Source organism: Anopheles cruzii, chromosome 2 (genome assembly GCF_943734635.1).
Source record: "Anopheles cruzii chromosome 2, idAnoCruzAS_RS32_06, whole genome shotgun sequence".
NCBI classification, from domain to species: Eukaryota; Metazoa; Arthropoda; class Insecta; order Diptera; family Culicidae; genus Anopheles; species Anopheles cruzii.
The window spans coordinates 13,201,963-13,221,806 of record NC_069144.1 but is presented as its reverse complement, the minus strand read 5'-3'; the positions used below and the strand labels follow the sequence as shown (position 1 = coordinate 13,221,806).

Sequence of the window (19,844 nt, the reverse complement as noted above, 5' to 3'; positions counted from 1 at the left end):
TGCGTTGCGCCAAACTAACCTTCGCCCCTGCCGCAAACACCTTCGTCCACATACGATGAAGGTGTTCCCGCTGGTGGTGGTGGACAACTCCTGCGCTGCGGCTACCCGCGGCCGACATTCCGGGCCCGGGTTCGGTTGCTGCCTTCGATGCACCCGATGTTGTTGCCAAATTTTTGCCCGTATTTTATTGCACTCGGTGTGCGAAAACACTACAATGGACACCCTGGCACACCTCCCACTCTCCGCTGCGTTGCCCCTAAACGAACAACGCACGCTAGGGAACACTCTCTATTCACTGAGATTGGTCACTTGGTGGAAAGAAAAGAAGCGGAACGGCAAAGTTAACACTACGACGGTCTCCCGTGGACGTCCTATTGTCGGAACGTTTTGCATCACAAGCTTTACCATCGGATTTCCGACACCGACCCGTCGCTTGATGTGATTTAGTGGCACCGTTTTGGACACGTTCCGGTGAGTTAAACAACTCGCATTCACTCTCACCCTGCACAGGACCCGCGATCGTCGATCGGCACCGTTTCGCGCGGTCTTTCCCGCGACGGGTTAAACTCGCTAAAACAAAAATAAAATCTCCGTTCTTGTGCCTTCAAAATGTCGGCCGCGATATTTTTTGTGTGTATTGCTTTTTTGCCTCTCGTGGTTTCGATGCTTCAAAAATGGGCGCACACACACACAGTGTCATGTTCGAGTGGTGCTGGCTTGAACGTGCGGACTGTAGTCGAAATTTTCTTGTTTCTCGCCCTCTAGCGGTGGCCCGTAGCGCTAACCTGAACCGTTTTTGATTTCAGAAGAAATTTGTCCAAAAATGGAACCGAATTCGTAGTGTTAAAAAAACTCCAAAAAGGTACAAATACTTAGATTAAAGTAAAATTTTATTTATGTAAGCTAACCCACGCAGCGTGTGATAGGGAATATATTGCTCTATAAGAAGTTTTACACGATGGTAAAAACCAATTTAATAACTAGCACGACAAGAAGCGGGTAATTAAAATGCAACTTAAAAGCGTTCTACAGGAATCATTTGCGAATCGTGTCGTTGCGAGCGCAACGAAAAGCTTTGGTCATTTGCTAGTCTATGGCCACTAGTTTCTCATCCAGCAAACCCGTTTGGATTGTTCTTCTGCCAATTCCACGTGTCCTCACACATCTCGTCCAGTCCCCGCCGTGCGGTCCATCCGAGCTCTTTGGCGGCTAGTGAAGCATCAGCATAACTGGACGCAACATCCCCAGGACGTCTAGAGGCGAAAAAACGAATCGTTTAGAATGAATGAGTCTTTTGCATTCGAATGATTGTGAAAGGTTTGCCACTACCTGTCGACCAGCTCGTACTTGACGTCTCTGCCGGAAGCCTTCGAAAAGGCGCTGACCACTTCCAGCACCGAGTAACCGCGACCCGTACCAAGATTGTACACGCGGAAGCCACTGATGGAACCGCCCGCCAGCTTATCGATTGCGTGCACGTGACCCTCGGCCAGATCGACAATGTGAATATAATCACGCACACCGGTACCGTCCGGAGTATCGTAATCGCTGCCGAACACCTTCAAACACTCTCGCCGTCCGATGGCCACTTGCGAAATGTAGGGCATCAGGTTGTTTGGCTCGCCGTTCGGATCCTCACCGATGCGGCCCGACTTGTGCGCTCCCACGGGGTTGAAGTAACGCAGCGACACCACCGACCAGCGGCCATCCGAATCGCACAGATCCTTGAGGATTTCCTCCGTAAAGTACTTGCTCTTGCCGTACGGATTGGTGCAGTTCCCCGTCGGATGGGTCTCGGTGAGCGGCAACTTTCGTGGCTCTCCGTACACGGTGGCACTCGAGCTGTAAACGATCTTGAACACGCCAGCCTATGTTTGTGAGGGACACAAGAGTCGCATTTTAGGATCGGTTCGAAAAACTAGGACCGCTTTCCACTCGTTACCTCTGCCATCGCTTCGAGTAGCACGCTCGTGCCGGTGATATTGTTTTGGTAGTATTGCAGTGGAATCCGGCATGACTCACCGACCGCTTTCAGCGCTGCAAAATGGACCACGCAATCAATTTTGTGCTATTCGGAGAGAGTGAATGGTAAATACGTTAACCCATTGCGATACGCGATCCGTGATAAAGAGAAGTGCTACTTCACCGTGCAAACGAACCTTCCGGAAGACCGCTTGCAGCTCGGTGCGATTCCGAATGTCCACGTCATAGAAAGTGATGGTCGACCCCGTAATTTCCTGTACCCGTTTCAGCGATTCCGGCAACTTTGAGCCACTGCTGGCGTACGCGTTGCACAGGTTGTCCACACAGTAAACGGAGTGACCCGCGTTCAGCAGCTCAAGCACCGTGTGCGATCCGACGAAACCCGCCCCGCCGGTCACGAGAATATTCAGCGCCATTCTTAACGACTTTTCTTCTTCCAACTGCTCCCGGAGGTACTCGCCGACGCCGAACTGCCACGCAACTGATCCGTCTGCGGACGCGTCAGCTCATCTAGTAATTTGTGTGTCGAATCTGAAGGGCGTCCGCGGCCGCGACACATACGCACATCTCGAAACTGTCGCTACATACCTCCCCGCAGCCGTGCTCGCCTTCTGCCTTATCAGTAACGCGGCTTTAGATGTTTTCAGCCAACCCACCCGGACGAACAAGGCGACGGATTGTAAACAAACAATTCTGTACACTGACGTTTGGCACCAACACACAGGCAACGAGGGGACCGCGTTTTCTTTTTAAAGCACGCGCGTCTTTGCAGGTGATGGGTTGCTCGAGAAGTTACCGCAAAATACTCGAGTTAGTTTTTAAATTTAAATTGCTCTCATTCACCGTCAACTGATGAAATGCGTCCCGCATTACAGTTACTACGTTTTAGATAAATAAGTTTATTTCGCTACCTTTTTATGAGCTAAACACGAGTCATCTCCTTAATCAAGTTATTGCACGTAAATGGCGAATTATACTGAAACGTATTTTAGTGTGGCACAACAAAATCGGCCCGATGTAGCTCAAATTGTGGTACTGTGCGATCGGACCAATTAACTGACACATCGAAATCTATTGGTAGCGCGCCATATTGCTAACATACTTTAAGCGTTCTTTCAGCTTTTCCAACAGCGTTTCCATCGGGGGTTTGGCTTCCGGTTTCGTATCGGTTCCGGACGTTTCCCGACCTGCGATGACTCCGGTTCGTGTTGTGTACTCCCGCGCCCGGCTCCTGTACGAAAACACTCGCTTCCACCAGCGCTCCAGGAAGGGTGACGTCAAACCGAACGGCAGCAGACGGAGCTTGCGGGCCCCCTTCAGCCGGAAATCTTCCGTAAGACTCCCCATCGGAATGGTGACGGAGGTTTCCTGTTTTGTGAGGTACGAACGAAGGGAAACAGTTGAGGTTGACGCCGATACAAAGGTCAGTGCGGTACGTGGGACCTTCCGAAAAACGCGGGGTGCGCCCCAAGTCCAAGTTCATTACCTCGGCGCTACCGTACGCCGGTGCGGTCAGGGTGTGGTTTACAAAACATAGTAGGTTGTTTGGTGGATCCGCTGGACACTGAGGGTGCTGTGGAAGCTTCTGCATCGTTAGACCTAGCTTTTGGAACGTTTCACTCGTCCCGAGCTTCAGACACAGCTGGTAAGTGTCCATCAGGACCGCCAGAAGGGTAGCGGGATCGGACAACTCGCTGGCGCCTTCTGGGTAGATAACGGACGGATTGAACCCGATCCAGCGATTCGGTGGCTGTTCTTTCAGTACAATGTTCACCTTGGCGTTCGGCTGGATGCCTTCCGCAGCGCGCTTACGATCGGTGCTGCCCTTCGAAAGCGTTTCAATGAACAGCTCCGTCGCCAGGAGGTAATAGGGTTGTTTAGATGGTGGTGGGTAATGTTGTGGGTCGGGCGCATTGAGGGCAAAGACTGGTGCAACGATCGGACTTTTCAGCGCTATCTCTGAGGGAACCGCATGGAGTAACTTCTGCAGCGCGCCCTTGGAGAGGACTTGCGCACTCGATAGTAATTGAAAGTCTTCGGTGCACCTTCCAGCGATTATCAGTTCCTCTCGGGCAAAAATGTAGTGCGTCTCAAAGTTGATGCTCACTTCCACTCCTAAAATTGTCGCGGAAGCTGCGGAAATAGGGAATGGTTTCACTTCACGCGTATCACCTGTGTGCTAATCCTTCGATGCTTACCTTTGTTGTAGATGATTCTCTGCGGCCGTGCATCGGTCAGCATCTTCAGATTCGGATCGACGGCGTACAGCTGCTGCCGGGGAAAAATGAATCCCTCCGACTGGTTCGTGAAGGCAATGCCCGGCTTCGAGCCGTGCAAAAACGGATCGATAAACTCATACCCCAGATAGTGGGCACTTTCAGCGAACAGATACGACACCTCTAGCCACTGTTTCGATGGTTCGGACGGTTCCAGGACATCGTTACATCGGTTTCCCTTCAACACTAGCACCGTTTTATTGGTATCCTTTGCGGAGAGGTACCGCCCGACACTTTCGGCCACATGATCGCCACCGAGCACTATGTACGTGAAATGATTATCTAAAACGATGGCCGGTGGAACACCACCACACCGCACGGTCCACGGTCGGACCAGGAGGGCCACCAGTACCCCTAAACTACCTACACTCATTGTGATGTTACTGGCGCACGGCTTACTAGGAACTAAGAGCCGCAGCTCGGTGCTATCTGGGCCATTTATATACACACACCTTGCGCGCCATCCGTTTACACTAACGCACTTGTTGTGGTAACCAAATCCAAAACATGGCGGACCCTAGAGGCCATCCTTAGCCAGGTGTTTACTTAGTGAGTCACCCCGACAACTCAGACCCAGTCTCGATCGTGAACTTTTGACCCGTTTCGCAAGTTGCAGACAACAATTTACGCCTCAATGTTTGCTCTTGACGAAACAGAATGAAGCCATGAACAGATCTATTAACAAAGCTGTACCCAATTCGATCGTTCCGCCAAAACGGTGCTGATCTTGACGAACCGTCTCGACGACATCCGTCTGCGACTCCGTCTACGCGTCGTGTGATGTAATGCGGATAATTAAGCCTATTCATCAGCGCCGTGGCGCGATCTACGGAGTGAAATGAGAAAGAAACTCGCGGAACGCGGGCCGGGCGTCGCCGCCCCGGTCCGAAACTAATTTCGGTGTCTTTGGTAACGCTTTTGATGTGGCTCCACCGGTTTTCTCGCAGCGTTTCAATGCCATTCGGAAACGTGGTCTGTTTGCCACCGGGCCGCTAAACGAAGAATGCTTCGCTGTCAACCTGCTGCTTATGCGTACGACTACTGGCTCTACATGTGCCCCGGCTAGAGTTACTTTAGGGTGTGCCGCTGCTGCTGATGGTCTTCTCTGATCAAGTCGGCAGCCTTCTCACCGATCAGGAAACTATGGGCCGCCGTATGTCCGGTGGGAGCCTCGGGAATGATACCGACGTCAGCCACACGCAGCCGAGCGATTCCGTACACCCGCAGCCGGCTATCGACGACGGCTTCCGGATCTTGCGGTGGTCCCATTTTGCACGTAGCCACCTGTAGGAAGAACAAACCTTGTTACTACTACTAGTTCGTCCGTCCTTCTTCGTCAACTGCTACCTGATGCTGGAAGGTTGCTGTGAGATGCCGCACGTGGCAGCGCCAGTAGTCGATCGTGTTGAACGCCATGTACTGGCAGCCGGGCACCTTGCGCTTGTAAAGTTCCACCCCCAGCCGTCTCAGTGGAGCCTCGGTGCTGATGCGGATTACCTCCTTGATCGCGTACACCAGTGCATCCACATCGCGGTCGTCCTCAAAGTATTGGTAGCGAAAGACTGGATGATTGAACGGGTTCGTCGACTTTAACTCAACCCGCCCGACGGCCCTCGGTTTGAGTAGCATCGGGAGGAACATGAAGTTGCGCGTCTTCGCCAGCGGCCGGAAGTACTCATCGTACATCCGGTCGGTCAGATAGTAGGCGTTCCGTGTGCCGGGCGACGTGTCAAAGCTGAACGAGGTGAACGCCTGCATCACCTCCACGTCCGGGTACTCCGGGTCGGGATTCTCGGCAAACGGCGAGTGTACGTAGAGCAAACTTTCCACCGAGTTCGTGGTCAGTGGACCACTTCCGTTGCGGAACCGTAAAACCTCGCCCAGGTTGGCCAGTTGCTCGAAGCTTACGAAATCATCCGTCGGCTTGCGGACCACGAACGTTGGCCCGTACACGCCACCGTGCTCGTACACCTTCCGGCCGACGGGCAAATCGGCCACCAGACGGATACCGTGCCGCTTCAGGTGCTTCGCTGGACCGACGCCGGAAAGCATCAACAGTTTGGGACTTTCGAACGCTCCCGCCGAAAGGACGATCTCCCGGGAGGCTTCGACCTCGTAGTGTTGTCGCTCGTGCACCAACCGCACACCGGTGGCCGTTTTCGTGTCTGCAAACAGAAGTGGACCGTGAGCGTCCCGAAGCAAAAGGGGAAAGGACGAAACAAAAACCGCCGTTTACCGGGATCGATGAGAACCTTCGTGACCCAGGCCCGCGTCAGGATATGAAGATTCGGCCGATCGACAATGTCCCGCAGGTAGCTGGTGCCTCCCGATGCCCGGCGGCCGTTTAAGGAGTGCGCTTGCAGAAACGAGACCCCCAAATTGTCACCGGAGTTGTAGTCCAAGTAGCGATAGCCGGCCGACTGAGCGCTCTTCACGAACGCTCGGGCCAGATCTGTTCTGCTCGGTGGGGAAATTCAAGGCAAGGCAAGTGTTCAACCCCGCTCATCGTGGACATACAAAGTTGATCCAACTCACCTGAACGGACAGTCCTCCACCGACAGCCGACCGTCATGGCCGTGCAGCCCGTTGTCACCAAAGTCTCGAATGCTTGACCGTTCGATGCGCTTGAACAGTGGCAACACATCCGCCCAGGCCCAGCCTTCGTTGCCCGCTTTCGCCCAGCTATCGTAGTCGCGCCGATTGCCGCGCGTAAAGATCACGTTGTTGATGATCGTCGAGCCACCGACGCCCCGCCCGTGGGCCCAACTGCAGCGGCCTCCCCGCAGCCCGAGGCACCCGTATCGCTGCTTCTCGGTCTGGTAGCCAAAGTTGTAATCCGTCGAAGCCAGGATCGGACCGACCAGCGGGGAATCGGTTATGAGCGGCACCTCGCCGCGGCCAATCTCCAGCAGCAGCACCGTGGCGTGCGGGTCCTCCGACAGGCGATTCGCCAGAACGCATCCGGCCGGCCCAGCACCGACGATGACGTAATCGTACGAGTGGCGCAACTCCGGATGGCCGTAATTAACCTCCCGGGCGTCGTAAAATAAACTGGTGACGTTGCCGAGGCTAATGAATGCCTCGCACGGCCGCGACAGTCTCCCGAGGACCGTTAGGACGAGTAGCCACACCAAACGTAACATCGTTTCGGTTTTTTGTTGCATTCCGGGGCCGGGTTTCTTCAGTTTCTAAGGCACACTTGCACTTGGCACTCTTAACATACTAAGCCACAGTGGCCACTGTGGCCCTGTGAAACACTTCACCACGCACACCACGGCCGAACTCCGGTCGAACCACACCGTGCGAGGGTCTGCAGCGATCTGACTCGGTCCAGGCCTGCCTAATCCGTCGGTCGGTCGCGGCCGGGCGTTACGAGATTCGGTTTGGCATCACCTTGCCACTACTTTTTCCATGTCGTCGCGTGCGTGTGTGTTTGTCTGCGTCAAGCGGGAATGTTCGCGCCGCGCTGTCGAAGCATCGATGCGCACCTCACGCGCACGTGCTGCTCCGCGATGAGCCTTTTTTGCGCGCTTTGTTTTGTCCCGTTTTCGCCGCTAATTTATTACGGTTCGCGACTCGTGCAAGCGTATTGGAATCGGTCTTCCGGAGGACGCTGACGCTGGTTCGCTGCTAATTAGTCGCGGATCGATATCTTTAGCAGAATATTAAACAGCGGTCTGTCGCGGTTTCCGATTGGTATTATTCTTTCTTGTGGTCCCTATCGGGTCTAGGTGCGCATTTTCGATTGATTCAGGGACCATTACCAGGGAAGGGTGAATTAAATTGAAGGGTGATGTTTAATAACGTAACAATCGCTTTAAACATTGTGTAAATTAACGCATGGGGAAAACCATTAAAATTAATAAACTGCGCATCGTTTATCGCATCGTTAAACAGTGTATGGTTCCGTAATGATTCCAAACGCGCTGCCCATGGGTGGATCGATCGGCTGTGCGGTCGCTTAGTCTAATTTGAGTAACACCATCACCACCCACCACGGGGCCACCGCCCCGCCACACCACACGGAATGTCCACGGCGTCCAGTTGCCATTACTGACCTGCGCAGCATAATGTAGAGTGGCGCGGCCACCGCGCTGATGTTGCGGTCCATTGGCGCCAGCCCCGTTCGGTCAGCATCGAACACACACACGCACGCTTGTGTGCTCGGTCGCTCGTTCGCGGATCGTAACATAATTTTTTGGTATTACGAAACGTTATCCAGCCGCGAGTCTCCAGCCCACGGGCGGTCGGACAAACGACACCACCACCGCTCGCACCGTGTAAGCCGCGTTATGGGCCAGAAACCCGAAACAACACTGGACTGGCTTTCGGAGGAATTATTTAATACATGTCTGCGCCTGCGATTGTTCGAGAAACACAGGACGGCGCCGAAACGTTGCCTGGACCGATCGTTGGGCCGGTCCCGAAATCTTCGGGACCATCTTGCTGACCTTTTGCCGGGGACTGGATTTTAAGGTACAATAATCAATTCGCTCGCGCACACACGCACGCACACGGATCGCAATAAAGTGGTAAATAAATTTATTAAAATGGCCAATCGGGTGCGGACCAGAGGAATGTTCCGTTCGCAGCCGGTACGTCTGCCGGTTTGTTTCGGGCACCGTGGTCACCGCGTCGTTCGGCTTCCCGTATGAGATCGGCCGCCTTTTCGCCGATCACGAAACTGACGGCGGCCGTGTGAGCGGTCGGCGGAAACGGGACGACCCCGATGTCGACGACACGCAACCTGGCCACCCCATACACCCGCAGTTCGTGGTCGACGACGGCCTCGGGATCGTCCGCCGGTCCCATCTTGCAGGTGGCCACCTGATGGTGGAAGGTAGCGGTCAGCGTTTGCACGTGGCACCGCCAGTACTGGTGCGTCCCGAACGGGAATTCCTCGCAGCCGGGCACAGGGCGGCGGTACAGCTCGACACCGAGCCGCCGGAACGGGGCCTGCTCGGTCACACGGATTGCCTCCTGCATGCCGTAAACCAGCGCCTCCAGATCACGGTCGTCCTCGAAGTACTGATACCGGAACACCGGATGATGGAACGGATTGGTAGACTTGAGGCGCAGCTTGCCGCGGGTCCGCGGTTTCAGCAGCATTGGCAGATACTGGAACGACCGAACGTTCATGATGGGCCGGAAGTACCCGTCGAACGTGGCGTTGGTAAGCCGAAAGGCACGCGGCGTCCCGGTGCCGGTGTCGAAGTCGATCGACGAAAACGCCTGCATCACCTCCACATCCGGTAGGCCCGGGTCGGGACTTTCGGCCACCGGGGATTTGACGTACATCAGACTTTCGACCGAGTTTGTCGTGAAGACACCGCGCCCCTTGACGTACTGCAGGAACGTGCCCAGGTTCAGGTTGTCCTCCAACCGGACGTAGTTGTCGATCGGGCGGCGCACGAGAAACACTGGCCCGAACACGCCCGGATGCTCGTACAGAATCTCGCCAACGGGCAAGTCCTGCAAGACCGCGATTCCGTGCGACCGCAGGTGGTCCGCCGGGCCGATCCCGGAGAGCATTAGCAGCTTGGCGCTCTCGAAAGCGCCCGCCGACAGGATCACCTCCCGACGGGCTTTAACCGTCCGTGTGGCTCCATCGCGAATGAACGTCACTCCGGTGACCTCACGGGTAGCTGGAAGGGGACAAGAAAAAGATGAGCCAAGGTGAAAGCGGAGCCGCAGACACCGCGAGTTCGGGGGTACCTTTGTTGATCAAAACCTTCGTCACCCAGGCCCGGGTTACGATGTGCAGATTGGGGCGCTTCCTAGCGGGAACCAGATAGGCGGTGCCGCTGGTTACCCGCCGACCCTGCTGAGTGTTGGCCTGCAGGAACGACACACCGATCTGATCGCCGGCGTTGTAGTCCAGGTACCGGTAGCCAGCCTGTTGAGCGCTCGCCACGAACGTCGTCGCTATCTTTGACCTGGGTGGATTGGGCAAATAAAACAGGAGAACATCAGAGCGCCATGGGGTTGGGGGGGGGGACGATTAAATAATTTCACCCCAGGGCGGAATCTGGAATGGGCCGCGTGACCGAAAATGACTTCACTTTATGGCGTACGTGCGCGAGAAGTCATTACTCAAAATTATGTTGAAATAAATCCTGCTGCACCTACCGTGCCCGCGGGCACGGTGTAGTTCCTTTGTTTTACTCAAAAGTGGACCAAAACCTGTCCGGGGAGCCGGATGAGGGCGCGGTCTAAAAATAAAATAAAGAGGAACCGGGAAACAAAAAGAGGGCTTTGATTGGACCGATTTTTCAGATAGCTCGACAGTGAAGGACGAAAAAAAGTAAAGTAACGTGAGGGTACCCATAAGTGGGCATATCTGGCCACCGAACGATGTTAACCGGGGTCGCGAGATCGATGGCAGAGCCCAGATCTGGGTCGTTTTGAGTGCGTTTTAATTTATGTAACTCACTTGCGAGGCATACCTACACCAAAACCAACATTCAGATCAATTAAAAGAGCCCTGGGCCAAAGCCCAAGAGACGGCGGCGGATATCTGGACACCATATTGCCCCATCAACGGAAAGGCTCAATTAACACATCAATCGATGCACATTTCCGTAGTCTAATCGTAGCTCCCCTTGACTGTGTGAACTGTGGTCCATTCTTTGGTCCCTGAGACTTCCCTGCCGCCTGACGATGTTCCGCCTGCGGTCAGATCTTCGATTCGAGAATCGATGTCGCAGGATCGTTACGTTGTCCGTGATCCGCGACGTTGCGTTTAATGTTTATTGACCGCCGGCAATAAACTAACGTACTTACGATCCCACTAAACCACGTGCAGAACCAACACATAGTGCGTCGCTCGCGCAGAATCGGGCCACCATCGGGCCGGTTTGGAGGCACGATTACCAAACGATCCGGTTTTTGCGCTCGCTCGAGCGGCACCGTACCTGAAAGGACAGTCCTCGACGGACAGCGGCCCGGCCCGACCGTGGAATCCGTTGCGGTCGAAGTCGCGAATGTTGGCCCGCTCCGAGCGGATATGGTACGGTAGCATCTCGTCCCAGCTCCAACCCGGATTGCCGGCCGCGCTCCACGCGTCGTAATCGCGCCGATTGCCCCGGGTGTAGATCATGTAGTTGATGATCGACGAGCCTCCGACACCGCGCCCGTGCGGCCAACTGCACTTGCGGTCCCACAGCCCGAGGCAGGCCCGCTCCTGGGTTTCGGTTTCGTACGCAAAGTTGTAGTCCGTAGACTGGAGGTTCGGTGCCGACAGGGGGACGTCGGACGCGAGCGGCATCTCGGGTCGGCCCGCTTCCAACAGGAGCACCGTCCGGTGCGGATCTTCCGTGAGCCGGGCGGCCAGCACGCAACCGGCCGGACCCGCTCCGACGATCACGTAGTCGTAGCGTTTGCGAAGCTTCGGCTGACCGTAGTCGATACCGAGCCAGCGCGTAAAGTCGATAAAGTTCCCGACCGTCAAGTTGGTGTCCTCTTGATTTTTCTGCAGACCAAAACCGGACACTTTGCGACACACGAACAGGATGAGCCACACGGCCCAAACCAAACTCCGGAAGCACTTCATTTTGGAACACACTAGACACACTAGACTAATGGCACTCCGGCGAGTGACTCGCAAGGACTCGCAGCGACTCCAGCAGGGGTGACCGCGCAAGTTCTCGCACGTTGTCTCCGCGCTTGGGTAACATGCAGACTAAACGCCAGTTGCGCCTACAAGAGGGTGTGACACCAGCGATCATGTCCTCGGACGCGCGGACATGATTATTATCTGCCCACCCGATTGTCGCAACAACAACAACGCGTAACAACGAAGTACACCCAGCACTGGCGGAGATTGATCTGCAACTACTCGCTGCAACATGGCCGTTCTTCGCGCCCTCTGCACGGTCTGCATTCTTTCCCTCTCTCTCTCGCTCTCTCTGTCTCGGTGCACTGGGGCGGTGCAAGTTTGTCCAGCGAAAGTGCAGCGCCGGCGATTGCACACAACTTGCAGATGCAGCTTGCGTGATGTGAGCGCGCAGCGCAACTTGCACCGGACCGGATTTTGCGGCGGGAACTGCGTGGTGCAGGTTTTCCGAGTGCGGAGTGAAACTGTCTGTGAGCTTTACTTCCATGTGCATGACACGCGGCAGGTCGGCTGGCCGAGACTTATGGGCGCTTAATTTATGCTCAATTGGTGCCGCGTTTCTCACGCCCGGCCTGTGGTAAGGATGATTGATAGAGCGTTGTATTCGATTGGCAAATTATCTTTATGGAACTAGGTTTCTACTTTTCATTCGTGTTGGTTTCGCTAAGCGAGTAGACCCCTTGCTGGTGATGTGAGTTCAATAAGTTTGGCGGTTCGATTAGAAAAACAAAATTTTATGTTTTCGAAAGACACTTTATTATTCATTATGGTTTCCCTGAACATCAATACACTTGTTCCGGGCGAGATTCCAATTTATGAACATGAAGTGAGAATCGAGAAGGGCTGCAAAATATGCTTCCACAGCTATTATAATCGTATCGTTTGATGAAAAACGCTTGCCACGCCTGAATTTTTTTAGAATCGAAAACAGATGGAAGTCGCTAGGGGCCAAATCTGGTGAATGCGGAGGATGCTTCAACAAATTGAACCTTAATTCCAGGATTTTTTCCATTGCCAAAATGCTCTTCTTACATCCCAAAAACTGATGCCAACACCTTCTTGGCCATAAATACGGCCCGGTCCGTTCTTCTAAGACAAAAACAACTTCTGCCCGATTTCTGGACACGAACTTGATTCGGAGCCGAAGAACCGGGTTCACGCCACTTCTTAGTCTCTTGTTTTGACTCAGGATCATAATGATAGACCGTCCACGATGCTGAGACGACGTGCAAAATCCAGTTTTTCCTTTCGAAAATGTTGTCTAAATGTTGCCTAGAAAGTTGCATTCTAATACGTTTTTGTTCCAGTTTTAGCGGATGCGGCATCCATTGTGCACACAGCTTTCTGAAACCCAATACTTCAGTTAAAATATTGGTTATACTGCTCAATAAGATACACACTTAGGGCTTCTACTAAAGATCTTTCAGCCATTCGACGACTTTCCAACACGATATCCTGTATTTTTCCTACGATTTCAGGTGTAGTTACTGCTTTTGGACGTCGTTGAGACGTGGATCGTCTTCAAAGCTTGTACGACCACTTCAACAACCCATCTTTCTACTGTATTAATTGAAGACGAAAGGTCCTTATATATTTTCAAACATCACATACGTTGAAGAGTGTACCAACACAATAAAATAAGTATTAGGCTAGTATTATTGGCTACTATTATTGTACCGCAAAACTTATTGAACAACCCAGTAAATTGCTCTGTTCGGAGTCACTGCAATGTAAATTTTCTGTTTACTTTAAAGATACTCTTACCTTCGAATCGTTTCAGTTCGTAAACGGAATGAAATGAACCTGGGACTACTGTTTCATAAATACTCATTTATTCAATGATCAGTCAATTTAACTTAGTATTGCATCGTCCGTGTCCACCGTCGCCAACGTCGTCGTCCATCGTCGTCCATCGTTGTCTTCGTAGCTCCTTTTTTTAAACCAAAAAAATACGCGAACTCGCCACGTCCTCGGCGTCGTCGCAAAAACATAATATGAAACATAACAAAATATGGTGCCTGCCAGCTTCCGTTCGACTTTCGGCCCCCTCGTCTGCTCTTTGGTGATGTCGACCTTCCTAACTGGACCCTCCCCTACTCAGCGCCGCCGCTGCCGCCGCCGGTCTCACGGCTTCACGAGTAGATGGTCATTAAAATCATCTGCAATGGGAGAAGGAGAGTTGGTCTGAGTCATGGTGTCCTTTACACGGTCCTGCGGACACTGGCGGGCCACTTACCTCCTCTAACGACAAGGGGCTTGCTTTCGCTTTGGCATCCAGACTATGGTAGCGTTCTGTGGGGAGGGAGAATTCCAAAAGGGCCGATTAGTCGATTAGCCAACAGGAACAGGATCCACGCGATCTTACCGTGTGCCAGATGCAACCGGGCCATCGACAGCAGATAGCCCTCGAGCGTGATCTGGCGATTGCGCGTGAACCGGCTGACGAGTGCTTCCAGCACTTTGTTACTGGCGGTGGCTCCGCCTGCCCACAGCAGGCCCCGCAGGCAGTACGACGAGACCTTCGACGCCCAGATACCGCGGCTTAGGGTGGCCGTTCCGGAGGACGAGGGTCCGCAGCGTCGGAAGGCCGCTTTCCAGAAGCGCATCAGCCCGATCAAGGCGGGGACGTGCTCGATGGACAGTCGGCCACCGAGGGCCGGATCGCGCAGGGCCAGCATGCCGCGGCACAGCTCCAACGATGGCCCACAGTTGATCCCCCCCAGGCCCCGGAAGCCCCGGTTGGTGCCTCCGTGCGCCTTCAGGATTGCCTGTAGCTGCGTCGAATCGATCTCGTGCGGATACCGGGTGCGCAACTTGTACAGGATTCGCTGGAAGTTAAGATTAGGTTAGACCTAGTCCTAGTTGACGTTGGCTCCCTTGGCTCACTTACCGCATCGATCGTGCGTTCGTCGCAAAAATCGGCCGCAATGTTGTGGATCACCAGGTTCTCCTCGTTCACTTCCCACACGTCCGTGTGCTGGTCGGCGAAGATACGCAGCAGAAAGCGGCCCTCGCGGTGCTGGGCCGCGTGTGGCATCACCACAAAGTCACCGGCGGGCAGCGCAAAGAACGTGGCAATTTCACGCAGGTTCGAGAGAGGCGCAAAGTCCAGTGGCATCTGCTCGCTCACGTACTGCGGCGTGACGCGTTGCATCCCGGGCGGTACCTCGTAGATGGTGAACCCAATCTCGTCGTCCTCGTAGTTCCGGCTCCGGTAGCACTCGTACTTCTGCGCCACGGCCACCACGACATGCGCCTTCGAAGGATGGCCCGGCGGAACGCGGATCCGAAACTGTGGATTGGTGGCGGTCGTCTCGACGAATCGGTGTGGTCCTCCGGCGTTAAAGCCGGCCCGCCATTGGCGTACGGCCAGCGCGGCCCGCCAGGGGGCGCGCGTGTGCAAGCCCGGCTCGAGGGCCCAATCGTCCGGGCCGATGTGGGCCAGCCAGATAACGACGAAGCGCGTCAGAAACTCGTTCACCGACATCCAGAACTCGCAGTCGTTCGAGGAGCGCGACGACAGAAGCTCCCGGTCGCGCTCGTTCAGTGCGTTCCACTCCCAGCTCCGCTCGGACCAGGCACCACACCAGACGCCACCCCACTCGCCTCCGATCCAGGGGCTTCGGAGCCGGATTAGGCTGGTGTCGCCGGCGGAGGAGCCACTGCCACCGTGAGTTATCGAGTCGGTCGAGTTTGCCCGGACACGGGCCAGCCCCGTCACGCAGTACGGGTGCTCCGTCAGTAGGCCCGATCGGCGTCGTTTGGTTTCCTTTTCCTGTCAACGGAGGGCCGCGAGTTTAGTCGAGGTCGAGGAGAAGGATCCTGCGGCATCACTTACCACTCCACTGATGGCGATCAGCAGTGTCGATCGGGGGACGGCACCACCGAGGAGAGGCCCACTGGGTGGCACGCTCTGCACCACCGCGCCCGTCAGGTCCTGCAGGGCACGCCCGACCGTGCCGTACTTCAGAAATGTGTAGCCTCCGTACAATCTGTGGAAGAAGATCTCGTTTCGTAAGAAGGCCTACTGGGGACTTGGGGGTTGAGGATATCTTACTTGGCATATGCTTTCTCGAGCAGCGCGGCCCAGAAGATGTCCGGCTGGGCGCAGTGCATGTGCGCGGGTCGATCGCCCCGCGTAGGCAGCCGATCGTCGACGCGCACCTCAATCCACTTGCCCCACTGCCAGAAGCGGAATCTGGAAGGTGGAATTGGAAATTGCGAATTAAGGAGCCAACGTGAACAGGGATTCCGTCCCAGTTTGAGTGTCAATCCAGATTGGAATGAGTTTCGGCAAAGGCAATGGGAACTGCTAAACACACCCAATAAGGCGATGTCAATATTTCTCGAGCCAAACATCACACGATCGACGGTAAACACCATTGGGGAGGCAATAAAAGTGTGAACCTTGCAGTGGCCCAATGGAGTTCAACGAGTATGGCTTCGAGTATGGCACTAATGCTTCACGCAGAGCCAGAGATGACCAACGGCAAACAGTAGTGTCCAGCATACCCCAGCTTGTGGCTGCATCTTGATGCTCCTCGCCATCGATTACTCAATCGCGATCGCGTGGATCGTCATCGCGACGACGTGTTGTTTGTACACACGCCAGCAAACATTAGTGCTCACCACCCCAACCAAGGCCCGGCCGGGGGGACGATGACATTGAAGACGATTGTATCGAAATTAGGACCCCAGCCGGCGCCGATGGCCTAATGACCCGATGGATGCCCGGGCGGAAGATGGACCGGATGGCGGTTCTAATGATAAGCGTGGCTGACGTCTTTAACGGGCAATAAACTGGCGGATCGTATCCTATCGCGACCGTCGGCACCGTTAATGGGAAACGAGTTGGGTTGTAGAGAAATTTCAAGGTCGCCCAGTTCCGTGTGCGCTCGCATACGCTCTCATCACGTCCGGAGTCGTCCATCCTGCGGACCACGCGGAAAGCGCACGCGGAGCGCCCTGTGAACTTTGTCAAATCGCGCATCGCGCGTAAAGATGCTCCCATCCCGCACCTGCTAATCGTCTCCGGTTCGCCTGACGACTTCTATCATCGACTACACAAAGCAAACCTCAACACTCGTGTCTGCGCCGGCGTTCCGCGAGCCTTTATCGTGTGCGACGGCCGCGATCAGGTATCCCTACTGCTGTGATGCTGCTTTGACCTCTCCACTTTCGCTTCACCGCCGCCGGGGCGAGCGAAGGAGTCGTGATTTGAGCAGCTCGCGCGTGGTTATATCATTCGTGTTTGGTGTCGCGCGTCGTGCAGTTCGGTCGCCGGTGGATCCTCTTCAAAGCTAATTAATCACACGGGGTTACCCGCCGTTTTAACCTACCGAAGCGATTAAGAAGTTTCGCGTTAATTTCGCAACAACAAAACAATCCAACGGAGTGTTTGGTGGCTTTCAACCCAAAAAATCTTCGCCAACTCGTCGGAGGTTACTAATTTTCACGCTGCATATTGAAAAGGTCGCGATCGCGGAACAGACAATATTATGAAGCTAATCAAAATCAAAAGTAAGTGAGGGGTCTCCCAGCCAGGGAGGGGTCAGGGAGTGTGCTGAGAGTTACATCGGCGATCGTCTCTTCCAGGACCAGCGATCGCTAGCCCACGGTACGGTCACTTCCTGTTCGGAATCGTTTGTGGGCTGATCGTGTCCCGGATGCTGCTCCTTCCCCGCAATGGCGAGCCACCGCGTCCCGATCTGTCCGAGAGCGTGCGAGTGCTGTGCTGGGTGATGACAGCTCCCGAGAACCATCGGGAGAAGGTGCCACACATCAAGGCCACCTGGGGCGCTCGGTGTAACAAGCTGCTCATCATGAGCTCGGTGGCCGATGAGTCCATCGGCAGTATCGGGCTGCCGGTGGGCGAGGGTCGCCAGAGCTTGTGGAACAAAACGCGTGAAGCGTTCCGGTACATCTACCGGCACCACTTGGAGGAGTACGATTGGTTCTTCAAAGCGGACGACGATACGTACGTGGTGGTGGAAAATTTACGCTACTTCCTGCACGCGTACTCGCCCGAGATGCCGATCTACTTCGGGAGTAAATTTCGCTATCCGGAGTACGTTCGGCAGGGGTACTTCTCCGGCGGAGCCGGCTATGTGCTGAGTCGCGAGGCGGTCCGGCGCTTCAACGAGATGGCCCTCGAGGACGAGGAGCACTGTTCGGCCGAGTACGATACGGAGGATCTGGAAATGGGTAAGAGAGCGAAAGCGTCCAACTGCTCGCCACGATCTAAGTTCACTTTTCCCCAAACGCTATTTTGAAGGCAAGTGCATGGAAAGCGTTAACGTGACGGCCGGGGACTCACGGGATACGCTCGGAAGAAAACGCTTCCTACCGATGGAGCCCGTCTTCCACCTGACCAGCTCGGTGACGGAGGACCCGGACTTCTGGTACAACCAGTACTCGTACTACGAGCCGTACTACGGAAAGAATTGCTGCTCGGATTTGGCCATTAGCTTCCATTACGTGCCGGGCAAGCATATGCACATGATGGACTACCTGATCTACGATCTGCGTGCGTGGGGATCCAGCTACGCATATCCTCCGATCCCGAGGGAGAAAAGTCTCCAGGAGGCGATGGCCATTGCTGGACCGTATGAGGCGAAAATTTCAAGCACCGAAGCCCAATCTACCACGGAGCATGGTAATTAGCTTAATTAGGAAAGGAACCTCTAGCTAAGCTATTAAGTGTACAAACTAGTCATAGAGTAGTGCGTTAAATTAAACGTTGAACATTAATGGGATCCCAAAGTGAGTGTTGAACTGTTTTTCATGCACTGTGGATTGCATACCTTTAGGGGACACTTTCTTCGTGAACAAGTTAAACGTTTCAAGTCAATTCAAATTCAACGGAAAACGAAGCGTTTACGTACTTGAACATCCCGCAGTAGCCGTTGGCAGCATCGAACGTTTGTTCCGGTGGCACCACCCGTTCCAGGAGCCGCGGCAACTGCGACAGACATCCGAGGGCAGCCAGCAAACTGGGATCCCCCGGGCCGACCGGTTCCGGAAGTTCCCGTGCCGTCAGTGGCGTTCCTGGCGGTGCAATGCGAAACTGTGGCCGTCCGCACATATCCTGGGGAGCCAAACAAGAAGCTAAAGATAAAGAGCACTCCTACACTACCCCTCCGACCCCTACTTACGTGTGGCCGCATCCAGACTATTTGTTTCTTTTTCGACAGCGTCCGCGGTGTTGGCGGAAACTCCAAGTCCTCGTGCAATCCGCCCGGGCCGCGCGTAAGCACACCGTTAATGTGTCGCCCATTCGGTAGCGTCCCGTTGCCGTTCGCCGTGATAACCTCCGTCGAGCGGGGTCTCGATAGGGTCGACTGGTGATCCTGCTGCTGTCCGTTCGCAGCCCACGTTCGCAGCTTCGGTCCACCATCTGTGTGTGGATGGGATAAAAAGGAAGTTCGGGTTTGGTGGGTTCGGAAGTAGGAAGGAAGTGTTGAATTGAGGCCACACCGCCCCTCGGGCGGGTGTGTGTGCGCAAGTGAGAGTAGATCAATGTCAAAAGAAAACCCACAAACGGCGGCACATGAGTGTGTGCCTCGAGGGGTTGTAAAGAAAAGTGATGGATAGCGCGCCGGGAGGAAAGCTATTTGAACAGCCCTCGACGACTCGCACTTGATCGTCTCTGGGAAGGCTTGTGCCAAACGCTGCTGCCACACTTACTTGTGTAATACTTATCCGCCGCGGTGAACTCGCCTGCAAGTAGTAGGGAAAGAGAAGAGAGAAATGGAGAAGAGAACGATCGGTCGGTCGGTCGGTCGGATGGTCGGTTGGTCAGCGGTTCCATAAAGTCGCGCCACTAGTTTACGAGATCGTTTATGATCGGAGGAAAGTCAATTGAGGCTAGCGAAACGGTGCCGTTTGAGAAATTATCACTTTCTCGTCGGTCGAGTCCGTCGGAGCCCGCTAGAGTCCGAAAAGTGTTGCGACAGCCGGTGATTATTTGA

General features: G+C 54.6%; 5 protein-coding genes across 5 annotated transcripts in view; 1 reads left to right on the top strand and 4 right to left on the bottom strand.

Moving 5' to 3' along the window:
* Window positions 1–881: 881 nt before the first annotated feature.
* On the bottom strand, window positions 882–2,519 carry LOC128278210 (UDP-glucose 4-epimerase). The gene is made up of 4 exons (XM_053016887.1): window positions 2,160–2,519; window positions 1,943–2,068; window positions 1,330–1,868; window positions 882–1,253 (listed from the first exon to the last, which is right to left on the bottom strand). Exons 1-4 carry the CDS (start codon window positions 2,397–2,399, stop codon window positions 1,109–1,111), a joined length of 1,050 nt encoding a protein of 349 aa, XP_052872847.1. The 5' UTR covers window positions 2,400–2,519; the 3' UTR covers window positions 882–1,108.
* Window positions 2,520–5,327: 2,808 nt separating this feature from the next.
* Window positions 5,328–7,402, bottom strand: LOC128278474 (glucose dehydrogenase [FAD, quinone]-like). The gene is made up of 4 exons (XM_053017204.1): window positions 6,795–7,402; window positions 6,496–6,716; window positions 5,607–6,424; window positions 5,328–5,543 (listed from the first exon to the last, which is right to left on the bottom strand). Exons 1-4 carry the CDS (start codon window positions 7,400–7,402, stop codon window positions 5,328–5,330), a joined length of 1,863 nt encoding a protein of 620 aa, XP_052873164.1.
* A 1,402-nt stretch (window positions 7,403–8,804) lies between these two features.
* LOC128278472 (glucose dehydrogenase [FAD, quinone]-like) lies at window positions 8,805–11,811 on the bottom strand. The gene is made up of 3 exons (XM_053017202.1): window positions 11,174–11,811; window positions 9,975–10,195; window positions 8,805–9,904 (listed from the first exon to the last, which is right to left on the bottom strand). Exons 1-3 carry the CDS (start codon window positions 11,809–11,811, stop codon window positions 8,805–8,807), a joined length of 1,959 nt encoding a protein of 652 aa, XP_052873162.1.
* A 2,130-nt stretch (window positions 11,812–13,941) lies between these two features.
* The window catches only part of LOC128277620 (calpain-11-like), a 29,233-nt gene continuing 23,330 nt past the window's right edge, over window positions 13,942–19,844 (bottom strand). Inside the window, exons 2-10 of the mRNA XM_053016102.1 lie at window positions 19,561–19,593; window positions 19,029–19,270; window positions 18,759–18,961; window positions 15,932–16,072; window positions 15,713–15,866; window positions 14,765–15,649; window positions 14,240–14,702; window positions 14,111–14,166; window positions 13,942–14,033 (exon numbers count right to left, since the gene is read on the bottom strand). Of these exons, the coding sequence (XP_052872062.1) occupies window positions 14,007–14,033; window positions 14,111–14,166; window positions 14,240–14,702; window positions 14,765–15,649; window positions 15,713–15,866; window positions 15,932–16,072; window positions 18,759–18,961; window positions 19,029–19,270; window positions 19,561–19,593 (2,204 nt within the window). The 3' untranslated portion in view covers window positions 13,942–14,006. The remainder of the gene's footprint in view (window positions 14,034–14,110; window positions 14,167–14,239; window positions 14,703–14,764; window positions 15,650–15,712; window positions 15,867–15,931; window positions 16,073–18,758; window positions 18,962–19,028; window positions 19,271–19,560; window positions 19,594–19,844) is intronic.
* LOC128269205 (glycoprotein-N-acetylgalactosamine 3-beta-galactosyltransferase 1-like) lies at window positions 17,359–18,537 on the top strand. Its single transcript, XM_053006600.1, has 3 exons — window positions 17,359–17,394; window positions 17,470–18,078; window positions 18,149–18,537. Exons 1-3 carry the CDS (start codon window positions 17,373–17,375, stop codon window positions 18,535–18,537), a joined length of 1,020 nt encoding a protein of 339 aa, XP_052862560.1. The 5' UTR covers window positions 17,359–17,372.